This window comes from Pleurodeles waltl, chromosome 8 (genome assembly GCF_031143425.1).
Source record: "Pleurodeles waltl isolate 20211129_DDA chromosome 8, aPleWal1.hap1.20221129, whole genome shotgun sequence".
Lineage (NCBI taxonomy): Eukaryota > Metazoa > Chordata > Amphibia > Caudata > Salamandridae > Pleurodeles > Pleurodeles waltl.
Genome location: NC_090447.1, coordinates 1,190,533,914 through 1,190,546,968, shown reverse-complemented (window position 1 = coordinate 1,190,546,968; position 13,055 = coordinate 1,190,533,914). Strand labels below are relative to the sequence as shown.

Here is a 13,055-nt window from a genome sequence, read left to right as displayed (position 1 = left end):
CAGATAGATGACCTTCATATGTGGATCAGTGTTTCTGCCATCACCACTGTCACTCAAAGACAGCCCTCCTTACCCTACCACCAAAGCTGGCACCATATGGTCACATGCAGGTGACTCTCCTTTTTGCAATGAGTGATAAAGATAAACTTTTGGTGGTTTCCTAATAAATAAGTCCATCAGGATGGTCATACGTAGGGGTGTTTGGCCAGCCGTGGTCCAGGAACTGGCACTGACATGGTTGGATACAAAGTTTGAAGCCAGAGGACTGAACTCCGATTAAAAAGATGGGGATCCTCTGCCGATGTGGGTTCTGTAGGGCATGCAGCCTTGGTATTCCAGGGTTTGAGGGCCATTGGTAACGCCGGCCTCGTCCCGCTGGACTTCTTCGTCCCACTGTTTGTAAGTCTGAGGCTGTTAGTGCACAAACTGGGGTGAGTACACCATGAACCACCACAAACTGAATTAGTTGTGGGGGTGGAGGGGGGCGATCCGAGAGGGAGGGAGTTTGCAGGGTCTCAAGCCGCACCTGAACCTAGTCAGGATGCTTCTGTGGCAACCAGGCTCTACCTACTATGGTGGCAGAGTCTGGGGCTGCACACACCTCTCTGCCCCACCCACCCACGATGAAGTATAGTCAAGCAGTGGAAAGCAGGGAACAAAGGGAGCTAAGCAGGCGCTGGGGTGACACCCTTGCCTATCCCTTTGAATTAGTGCTGAAAAGTTTTTTTCCCCAGTGCCAGGCCCAAACCTGTGGGTCGTTATTTTTCCAGAGCTTCGGCCGCCCTGTACTGTTCCTTTTTTTCCGCTCAGTCACCTGGCCGCTCAGTTGCCACGCTGCCCACCTCACTCACAGCTCACCACTCACTGCTCTGGGCCGCTCCTTGGGGCCACTCTCAGCTTGAGACATTTTCAACCAGCAAGGGCAGAGATCGCAAGACCAGCCGTCCGACGACAGGCTCCTTTCCCTGCGTGCCTGAATGCATTGCACTGAAGTACAACTTCTGAGCCTCATCCAACCTCATGACTCATAAAATTAATTTGCCTAAAAACTGAAAATTGGACACTTAAAGCACTAAAAAGTCTAAAAGCTCAGCACAGGCAGGTGATTGCGCAATAATGACTAATGTCAATGTTAGACATAGGGATTTCTGCCAGTGCAAAGGCGTGCAAGTGCAAGAAATATGATATGATCATGTTTGCTTGTGATAGCTAATCACTAACTGGTGAATATGATCAATGTAGCCGACTGTTTTAAGTTGTTGAAACAGTAAGATAAAGATAAGGGTCAGGAAAAACGTGTACCAGTGTTCTGGAATAAAGAAGATATCTAAGTTGAAATACCTAAGTTAAGATCTACAATTATTATGTCAATACAGATTTTGTTCTCTTGAAGCAATCTGAGTTGATAATGGAGTAATACTCATTTAATAAAGCGTAGGGAGATTTATAGCTCTAATGAAGGTCTGCTGGGTCCAAGTAGTGGGGGGAGATTGAGAACGGAAATATTTTGGTAATTGATTAAACTCTCCCATCCATAACTAATGAAATAGGACAATGTCAGTGAACATAGATAAGACAAATGAAGTGTTACCTCCAGGGGGGCACATGGATCTCCTCAGACAGGCTTGCCTGCGGCATGTGCCTGCTGTGTGGCTATTTCAGTGCTTTAAACTGCCATGGAACAGAACACTGTTTTAAAGCAACAAAAAGGAACTAAGCAGTCCATGACAAACAATCAAAAGAGAAATGGAAAGGAAAATGAAATAAACCCCATCAATTAAGGAAATTAAAATAAGTTTCAACAGTGAGAAAAAAAATCAATAAAGAGAAGTAAAAAACAATGAGGCACCCTTGGACTTGAAGGCAAAGCCACCTGCAGAGTGTGAGATCTTTCAACCCTTCATATCTTAAGGAATGTATGTGGTGATAAGAATGTGGGTAGATGGCCTTCCCGCTCACACCCACCAATCTATCAGAACATAGTGGGTACAATGATTCTGAAGACTGAAAGCGACAAGGGTACTTCAAATAATACAGAGTTCTCTTAAATCTACAAAAGACACATGCAGTGTGTTAACAGTCGAAAGATTGGTTGAAAATGTCTGTTTAGCCAAAACCAGTGGTAGAGTGACATGCCATCAAGTTGTGACTGAAAAGAAGAAATTAGGAAATAGAGCTAACATTAAAAATGGGCCTGCACACTTTGAATTCTAGTGTTTATTCTAACAGATTTGTAAAGAAAGTCACTTAATATAGAGGTGAAATACAAGTAAGATTTAAAAAAGAACATTTGTATCCAATTAAAACCACCCCGGAAAGACAACCAAGAAGGAAATGTAGCTAGAAAGTAAGACAATATCACAGTTCTTTCCACTCTGAACAACAGACAATTACAAGTGAGTGATGGGGTATGTTGTGGATTCACAGTGTGCTGAAAAGAGTGGATTAGTCACGCCTGCAATTTTGGAGCTAACTTTTAAAGAGTTGCCAAATACCACTTGCTGAGTTGGCAGTATTCCAGTGTGTTGATAGTTGATACAACAGTCCTTACACCTGCTGTCCACTAACCAACTTTCTTTTGAATATCTCACTACATTATCAACCTCACCTAGGAAGACTAATGATGCCACAAATACTAATAGTGCTTTTAAAACACATCACTTTTAACTTATCTGCACTAAGACACCACCACGTTATGCTAATGAAGTCCTCAAAGGAAGCATACATTACATTTGATCAGTGTGACAGCATTCAAATTTGCTAGTCTCAGAATCCAAACCCATCAGTCATAACTGATGCCAACATGGGACTCTTTCTATTGCTGGAAGTCTGAAGAAACTTAAAATATCTATTTCTGAGGTTTTAAGCATAGACGCACACTGTAGATTCAAGAACACCACACCACTTATTGATTCCTAGGCATTTAAAAAAATCACACGCCAAGTGCAGAACCAGCAGCAATCTGAGGTAGGTGTTCTCCCTGTCTGCAATTTGCCCACAGCTGTCTCCAGAATTAAAGTAGGCGTGTTACTCTACCATCCACTCGTCTCTATGGTGTAAAGAAAGCAGCATTGCAGGCCATGCAGACTGGCAGCACTCAAGACTGAATGTTTAGAAACGCCAGCCCTCCCCCACGTCAAAAATGCAAAAGCACAGATAGTACCTTTGTTCCAACCACTTCAAAAAGGACATTCCTGCAATAGTTGGATATCCATAACGTAAAGTATAACAAAATGATGTGTATGTAGTCGTGAAACCAGTGGGTACGTTATCTTGTGGCCAACAAGCTCGTGACAGAAAGTTCTCGGAAAAAATGTCTGAATCTGAAGGATGGCAAAATAAAATACATACCTGTGTGTCCCTTAAATGTTGTGACAAGACTACAGTTTTCTTGCTCCAGTTTCAGAATTGTGACCTGTCCAGAATGATCACCTACAAACACATGGCGGGTCTCAATGTCGAATCTGACATGATCAAATTGAGGAATAAGATGCGTATGGAATCAGAGAAAAAAATAAAAGAACTGAACATATTATGCGGATCACTCACTCTTTAAAATAAAATAAAACAGTTTTATTGGCATTTTCATACTTACAAGTCAGTACACAAACAGAAGCTGTAACAGTAACACAGACATGGATACATCTACAGTATCCACAGTGTGTCTCCAGCTTTCTGTCCACTATGCAGTGAACCTTCAGTATTGCCAATATCGCACTGCTGTGCTCCCACAAAACAACAACGTGCACATTAACCCTTCCCAATGCCCACCCACCTCAAGTCACTCCCTTTAATGCTGTTATTTTGACTTACATTTCAGCTCACTTTTTCGGGTGACATTTCAAACATTTCTAATTTAAGAAAATATGGACGTTACCATTGTGAGGTACAATATACACTCTATTTTGTTGTGACATACACACACTACCTTTTTTGGGCGCAGTAGGATTTCTGGATTGCTGCTCTATTTCTACAACAGAAGGAAGATTCTCAGTACTTTACTCACAGTAGTACCTTTATAGATTGCAACAATGAGCGGCAACGGCATTCACCTTCTATATATTCTCAATGTAGTTTGGAGGCAATCACCTACATCACTCACTATCATGTTTTTTCATTCTATATACTGGCATTACTTTACTGTAGACACACGTTTGGGCAATCAATACAACCATAATTGTGAAACTTCTGTACAGAGGACTAGTCATATCGCTTCTTCAAACAACGCCATCCTAATCGCATTGATTGTCACAACTGAAATTAAGATTAGGATGCTCAAGTTATGCTTGGTCCTTTTCCTTTTTTTTGCAACAGTAGATGGTCAGAATTTCTGACACCTGAGTACATTACTACAATGTGTCTGTATGCATTTGTTTATTTCATGTTTTTTTCTACGAAGGGCATGATCTTACCACTGCTCATCCTTGCTCGCTTTCATGATACTCCCATCCTCGTTCCACAACCTCCATCACACCATGTGTGTGAGAAAGTCCTTCCAAATCCTTCATCCTCCTCTTCCCAACAAGGTATCTGATGTTCTTTTCACCCCACAAGTACCTATTCATTCATCCACAGCCCTAAAAGTGTTTTGATCACCACTATGCCATTCCTACTAAAATCTTGCACCACTATCTTTCAACGCACACAGCCAATGTCACCCTTGAGGACCCTACCAATCATGCCAAATAGCCGCAATCTCGCCTACATGTGTCTGGTTTTACCTCACTCAGTAATCTAGGAGTACAATGCACCCAGGCTTCTTATCTAAATGTTAAATCTTCTAAAACACAGTCTCTGCTTGGCCCAAAGAAGAGGCCACGACTTTATGCTCCTTATTCTTGTGCATCACAGAGTAATGATTGGCAAGGCTGCACCTTGCCATTTCATTTGGGCATGTACGGAGTGCTTCAACAGCAAACCTGTGGTTACTTGTGCGATCTGCATTCAAGTTGAAGTGCAAACATGGTTGTGTCCTATGCAAACAGGACATGGCCGGCTACCAAACAGGTTAGGCCAGGAAGCACTTAAAATGTTCTGTACTTAAGTCTTTTGAAGGACTAACGTTAGCCCAACATAATGTGCCAATTACAGAGGTTTCCATGAAACTCCACATTGTTGCAACGGCACCATGATGAGGTGGCACACCATGTCCCTTCTCCAAATGTGCTGAAAGGAAAGATCTCAAGATACTGGGACTTCCTCTCTTCCACCTCCCACTTCAGCACTGATTAAAAAAAAAAAAATCAGAAGGCATTCAGTATCACCTCTCTAACTTGTCAGCAAGCTTAGTGAAAATGCCAACCACTCCCAGCGAAGCTTACGTATTTGTTATTTACAGGGAGCACAATGCGCAACCGATACGGCACTGGATAGAATTCAGTAGTGCATGAAGTACTCTAGAATGCTATGACTTGGATGAACTGCAATTTTGATGATATACACATGAGCTTTAACAGGGAATCTTGAAAAGCATTCTTACCAGAGATAAGTAACTGCTATTAAAATAGATCACGGCAAGACCTGAAAGATGTCATTTTTACCAGTCACATGCCAAGTAACTACAAATGGTACTTACACCCACATGTTTTCCACTGAAACTTTTTTCAAAGTCAGTAGAAAACCTCAGATGAAGACGTTTTATGACCACAATCCAAAATATAAACACTGCTGTACGGTTCACGGTTATGATAAAGACCTTACGTATGCAATTACAAATGCCATCATTAGAACGTGGCAACTGCAGTGATAGCCCTGCTGGACTCCCCTAAAGTCACACAGAGTAATTCTCCGAACGGTAATCACCTTTGCAACTTCAGACAAGGCCACCCACTGTCTAACCTCCTTTTCACGTTAGCCTTCCTAAAACTACTGAAAGCAAACGAGGCTATTTTTTTTAAATCCATGTGAGAGATAAAACATACAAAGTTGCTGCATAACCTATTCTTTTTTGCTCAATTACAGCAAAAACAAGTATTACCAAATCCAAATTCTACAACTTCCTAAACTTAAAAGGGCCCGTTGCTAAAGTCAAATATCACTATGACAGAATCTTCCAAGACACAATAATATTGACATGGAACCTCCATGGTCTATAAGAACCCAAATAACAAGTCACAAATAGGAACCAGATAATCAATACCAAATGGTGGTGAATTCTGATCCTAACTATGATGTCCCTGTAACCTTCGGTTTTTCTTAGTGCTATATATATATAGATACACATATATTTTACTAGTGACAGTCGCCACTAGGTAGTTACAGTTAGGATATAGTTTCTATAGAAAAAGCGTTTTTTGACTTGCCTAAATCTTTGGCACCGCTTGACGAATCGTAACATTTTCTCCAAAAAATTCAACAGTCATGTCAGCTACTGTCTGGAAAGTTTCGGGGTGATTCGTCAAGCGAGGATTGAGAAAAAGGGGGGTTGAACTGTCAATAAAGGAGCTATGTTAATTCTTATAGGGATTTTGAACAGCGATAGTGCCCGAACCAGTAGGATGGAATTACACCAAATTTGGCAGAAAAGTAGCTCTTGGTCAAGAAAGAGCCCGTTTTGTTATTTGGTGTAAATCCATTCAGAAATTGAAGAACATTCAAATTTGTATAGATGGGGATGCAAAGGCTCTATGAAACCTTCCCATCTCATACTGGGATCTGATTGGCTGACAACACTTCAACCAGAAAGTGTTGTCAGCCATGTTAGGACTCTGCTTATGCAGAGTCCCTAAAAAAAAAAAAAGAAGCTTGGGTGGGGGGTGGGGGGGTGCATAAATATTTAGGCCAGGCCCCAGGGGATGCGGTCCCTGGGCCAGAGATCGGCCAGGAAAGGGGTGGTTGGGGGGGGGGGGGGGGGGATGAGCCTAATGCGGTGGCTTAGCCTGTAGGAGTCGAAGTTGTCTGAAATAATGTTCTTAATACAGCCTGTCCTACTGTGGCCTGTTGCGTTGCTAACACATCTACACAGTAATGCTTAGTGAATGTATGAGGCGTAGACCAGGTGGCTGCTTTACAAATTTCCGTCATAGGTATATTCCCAAGAAAAGCCATTTAACTATCCATCTGGTGATGCCTTGTTTGGATATAGGATTACCTGCATGAGGTTTTTGGAAGGCTACAAACAATTGTTTTGTTTTACGAAATTGTTTTGTTTTGTCAATGTAATACATTAGTGCTCTCTTTATGTCTAATGTATGTAAAGCTCTTTCGGCTACTGAGTCTGGTTGCGGAAAGAATACTGGGAGTTCCACTGTTTGGTTTAGGTGGAATGGTGATATGACCTTTGGTAGGAATTTGGGATTTGTACGGAGAACCACTTTATGTTTATGTATTTGTATAAATGGTTCTTGAATAGTAAATGCTTGTATCTCACTTATTCTTCTAAGTGATGTGATAGCTATTAGGAAGGCTACCTTCCAAGTTAAGTATTGCATCTCACAAGAGTGCATGGGTTAGAATGGTGGTCCCATGAGTCGTGTTAATACAATATTAAGGTTCCATGAAGGTACTGGTGGTGTCCTTGGGGGTATGATTCTTTTTAGTCCCTCCATAAATGCTTTGATTACTGGGACTCTAAAAAGCGATGTTGTATGTGTAATCTGCAGATAGGCAGATATTGCAGTGAGATGTATTTTAATGGATGAGAATGCTAGATTAGACTTTTGTAAGTGAAATAAGTAGCTTACAATATCCTTTGTGGAGGCATGTAGTGGTTGAATCTGATTAGTGTGGCAGTAGTAAACAAATATTTTCCATTTGTTTGCGTAACAATGTCTCATCATAGGTTTTCTAGTTTGTTTAATGACCTCCATACACTCTTGTGTAAGGTTTAAATGTCCGAATTCTAAGACTTCAGGAGCCAGATTTCTAGATTGAGCGATGCTGGATTCGGGTGTCTGATCTCTTGTTTGTGTTGTGTTAACTGATCTGGTATGTTTGGTAACTTGATGTGAGGTACTACTGATAAGTCCAACAGTGTTGTGTACCACGGTTGGCGAGCCCAGGTTGGTGCTATGAGTATTAGTTTAAGTTTGTTTTGACTCAGTTTGTTGACCAGATAAGGAATGAGTGGGAGAGGGGGAAAAGCGTAAGCAAATATCCCTGACCAACTGATCCATAGTGCATTGCCCTTGTGGGTACCTGGACACAAAGTTTTGGCATTTTGCTTTTTCTTTTGTTGCGAATAGGTCTATGTTTGGTGTTCCCCAGTGGAGGAAGTGATCCTGTAGGATCTGGGGATGAATTTCCCATTCTTGAGTTTGTTGGTGATCTCGACTGAGATTGTCGGCTAACTGGTTCTGAATGCCTGGGATATATTGTGCTATTAGGCGAATGTGATTGTGAATTGCCCAATGCCAAATGTTTTGTGCTAAGAGACACAGTTGCGACGAGTGTGTCCCTCCTTGTTTGTTGAGATAATACATTGTTGTCATGTTGTCGGTTTTGACAAGAATGTGTTTGTGGGCTATTAGTGGTTGAAATGCTTTTAATGCTAGAAACACTGCCAACAGTTCTAAATGATTTATGTGGAGTTGTTTTTGTTGATTGTCCCATTATGCTGTGCTTGTTGAGGTGTGCTCCCCACCCCATCATGGAATCATCTGTTGTGATCACATTTTGAGGCACAGGGTCCTGGAATGGCCGCCCTTGGTTTAAATTTATAGGGTTCCACCATTGAAGCGAGAAGTGTGTCTGGCAGTCTATCAACACTAGATCTTGGAGTTGACCCGGTGCTTGTGTCCATTGTTTTGCTAGGCACTGTTGTAAGGGCCGCATGTTTAATCTTGCGTTTGGGACAATGGCTATGCATGAAGACAAACCTTACTGGGTATTGTTGGTTTGGCTGCATGCTTGATGTTATATTTTGGAACGCTTGGACCCTTTGTGGACTTGGAGTGGCAATCGCTTTTTGTGTGTTGAGTGTTGCTCCCAAGTATTGTTGTATTTGGGATGGCTGCAGATGTGATTTCTGGTAATTTATAGAAAACCCTAGTTTGTGTACAGTTTCTGTAACGTATTGCGTGTGAAGTAGACACTGTTGTTGAGTGTTGGTTTTTATTAGCCAGTCGTCTAAGTATGGGAATACGTGCATGTGCTTTCTCCTTATGTGAGCAGCTACTACTGCAAGGCATTTTGTAAATACCCTTGGGGCTGTTGTTATCCCGAACAGTAACACTTTGAATTGATAGTGTACGCCGTGTATTACAAACCTTAAGTATTTCCTGTGAGAAGGATGGATGGGTATGTGAAAGTAGGCATCCTTGAGATCTAATGTTGACATGTAGTCCTCCTTTTTTAGTAAGGGAACCACGTCTTGAAGTGTTGCCATGTGGAAGTAATCCGACTTGATGAAGAGATTCAGTGTTCTGAGGTCTAATATAGGTCGTAACGTTTTGTCCTTCTTTGAATTAGGAAATATAGTGAGTAGACGCCTGTTCCTTTCTGATGGTTGGGTACTAACTCTATTGCTTGTTTTTGTAATAATGCTTGGACCTCTGTTTGTAATAGGTCTAAGCGTTGTTTGGACATATTGTGTGCCATTGGGGGCACATCTGGCGGGAACTTTGTAAATTCTATGCAATAACCATGTTGGATAATGGCTAGGACCCATGCGTCCGTAGTAATGTGTGTCCAGTTTTGATAGTATGCGGTAAGTCTCCCCCCCCCACTGGTGTCAAGTGTTGGGGTTTTGTGACATTGAAGTCACTGTTTGGTTTGGCTTGTTTTAGGTGTCTGGAACTTTCCCCTTCCTCTTGGGAATTGTCCACCTCTATATGAGCCACGAAACCCTCCCCTCTGGTATTGTGCCTGATAGGTGGGTCTGGTTTGCGAGGTGGAAGGCTCTGGTGTTTGCATTTGAAACCCCCCTCTAAATTGTGGTTTTCTAAATGTGCCTCTGCCCTGTGGGGAGTAGAGCGCGGCCATGGCTTTGGCCGTGTCCGTGTCCTTCTTTGATTTTTCAATTGCTTTGTCCACTTCCGGCCCAAACAATTGTTCCTGGTTAAAAGGCATGTTCAAGACTGCTTGTTGGATTTCTGGCTTGAATCCAGAGCTTCGTAACCATGCATGCCTGCGAATGGTTACCGCAGTGTTGACTGTTCGTGCTGCCGTGTCTGCCGAGTCTAATGCGGACCTTATTTGGTTGTTGGATATTGCTCGTCCTTCTTCCACAACCTGCTGGGCACGTTTCTGGTGTTCTTTGGGCAAGTGTTGTATAATGTGTTGCATCTCGTCCCAGTGTGCCCTGTCGTAGCGAGCAAGTAGGGCTTGTGAGTTTCTGATCCGCCATTGATTGGCTGCCTGTGCTGCCACTCGTTTGCCCACTGCGTCAAACTTCCTACTCTCTTTGTCAGGCGGTTGAGCGTCTCCTGACGATTTAGAGTTTGCCCTCTTTCTTGCTGCTCCTACAACCACCGAGTCTGGTGTGAGTTGCTGTGTTATAAACACAGGATCCGTTGTGGGGAGGCTTGTATTTTTCTCCACCCTAGGCGTGATAGCCCTTCCTTTAACTGGCTCCTGGAATACTTGTTTTGCATGTTTGAGCATGCCTGGGAGCATTGGCAGACTCTGGTAGGAAGTGTGGGTGGATGCCAAGGTGTTGAACAGGAAATCATCCTCTATTGGCTCAGAGTGCATTGCTACATTGTGGAACGTAGCTGCCCTTGATAGTACCTGCGTATATGCAGTACTGTCCTCTGGAGGGGACGGCTTTGTTGGGTAACAGTCCGGACTGTTGTCTGATACTGGTGCATCATACAAATCCCATGCATCAGGATCATCCTGCGTCATCCCTGTATGCGTAGGTGACTGCATAGGAGGTGTTCCCACCGGAGACAACTGTGGTGAGTGTAGTGGGGAAGGTTGTGGAGAAAAACTTGGTGGTGATGTTTTTTCTCTGGCCACCTTCGCCTTTGGCTGTATTTCTGACTCTTGAAATGCCAGTTTTCTTTTTTTGTAATTGGAGGAAGAGTTTGTATTTTTCCAGTCTCTTTCTGGATATGCAACCTCCTTTGCGTATGGACTGGCTCAACCATGCTTATTTCCTGCTCAAATCTGTGTTTTTCATGCATTTGGCTGGAAAGTCCTTGCTCTTCTGTGTAAGAGCTTCTTTTCGGCTCCGAAGCCGCTTTTTTCGGTACCGATGTTTCCGATAAAGTCTTTCTCGGTTCAGACGTTATTTTTCTCACCTTGGGTGAGTCGAACTCTCGGTGTTGAGATCGTTCGGTGCCGGAATCTCGACCGGAGTCGGAAGTCTTCGGCAAATCTCTGGCCTTTTTCGGTGCCTATGTTTGGTCACCTTCTTTTCGATGGGTTAAGCCATGGCCTGCTGGCGGTGGTGTCCCCTTGGCCTTAACGATCTTTGTGTGAGTTTTGGACGGGGCAGTTTTACTCACTGTTTTCTGCATCATCGTGGTTCGCTCACTTTCGGAATCGTCAGAGTCCGTCCCCTGGATGAAAATTCTTTCCTCCTCCTCGGCGTCGAGTTGTTCTCTCGGTGTCGACGCCATTTGTAGTCTTCTCGCTCGTCGATCACGAAGGGTCTTTTTTGATCGAAACGCTCGACAGGCCTCACAAGTATCCTCCCTGTGTTCTGGTGATAAACACAGATTACAAACCAGGTGTTGGTCTGTATAAGGATACTTCGAGTGGCACTTCGGACAGAAGCGGAAAGGGGTCCGCTCCATAAGTCTTTGTCGATGGATGCGTTCGGGCCGACCAGGCCCCGCTGAAGAGCGGAAGCCCCGAAGGGCCGCCGGAGCGCTTCTGCGATCGGTGCTGATACGATAACACTAACCCGGTACCGAGCGAGAACAATACCGTAGAATTTTCGATATTTAGCTAACTTTCCCGATTCGAAATACGGAGCGAAGAGGAACACGTCAGAACCCGATGGCAGAAAGAAAACAATCTAAGATGGAGTCAACGCCCATGCGCAATGGAGCTGAAAGGGAGGAGTCCCTCGGTCTCGTGACTCGAAAAGACTTCTTCGAAGAAAAACAACTTGTAACACTCCGAGCCCAACACTAGATGGCAGGATAATGCACAGCATGTGTATCTCCAGCTACACATGCCACCGAACATATATATATATACCCAGTAACCAACCGGAAAAACCAATCGAGTTTGTCCTGAGGGCACTCGTAACAAAGATTCTAAATGAAGGGCATAGCTGTATGCCTCTTCCTGTGCCTAGCTTTATCTGGGCAGGAGAGACGATACACCCCTAGCGGCTCAAGATAATACAAAGTCTCCAATACTCATTGGGGTAGGGTATTGGATGCAGGATGGGCTGGACATGGCCAAAGGATTTTGTGACCGTGTACATGTTATCTTCAGTGCAGGAGATATCTAAGACTATGCTCTGTGCTCAGAACCTGTGCTCTTGCTGCAGGCCATGAGCAGCAAGCTCTAGGACAGGGACACTAGATGTAAGATATTGCTTCCTGACCTCAGAGCCCACTGTGCGTGGTGTAGGCTGGAGCACTGTGCGCAGAGCATGAACGAAAAGGGGACAAATTACATTAAGAAAAAACACTGAAAACTTTGTTGAAGGAAGTTATCTTGCTTCAATCACACCACACAATAATACGTATAAAAAATATTTAAAAAACATACACTTTTCCAGTTAAAAAAATCTGTTGAAAGGACCTTCTGATATTCTGGTTCCAATCCCAAACCTAAAGACCTTACAATTCAACAGTTATGATTATTTAAGCAACCAAAACTCCACCTCAATGCAATACTCATTACCTCATGTACTTATTTATTATTTATCAAACATTGTTATTTAATTTGTACTTTGGGACATGGGCAAAGGATTGCTTTATGGTTAACATGGCAAACAATGAGACTGATCATGAATTGTATTAGTGTCAGCTAACAGCTCATAGAAGATGTTTGATAGTCTTATAGGAAAGACTTAAATAGGAAAATCTAGAGGTTTCTTCTGAAGGATAACAGGGATGGCTTGGCTCTGATAACATCATGAAGACTATCCCAATGTCCATGGTTCAGACAGGAAAAGGCATGATTCAGAGTTTTTGTATTTTCTGACTTTG

General features: G+C 43.0%; 1 protein-coding gene across 3 annotated transcripts in view; it reads right to left on the bottom strand.

Moving 5' to 3' along the window:
• Nucleotides 1–13,055, bottom strand: part of WDFY2 (WD repeat and FYVE domain containing 2) — a 450,542-nt gene that overhangs the window by 187,843 nt on the left and 249,644 nt on the right. For all 3 annotated transcript variants that reach the window (XM_069205446.1, XM_069205445.1, XM_069205447.1), the window contains one exon: nucleotides 3,352–3,464. In XM_069205446.1, coding sequence (XP_069061547.1) covers nucleotides 3,352–3,464 — 113 coding nt within the window. The remainder of the gene's footprint in view (nucleotides 1–3,351; nucleotides 3,465–13,055) is intronic.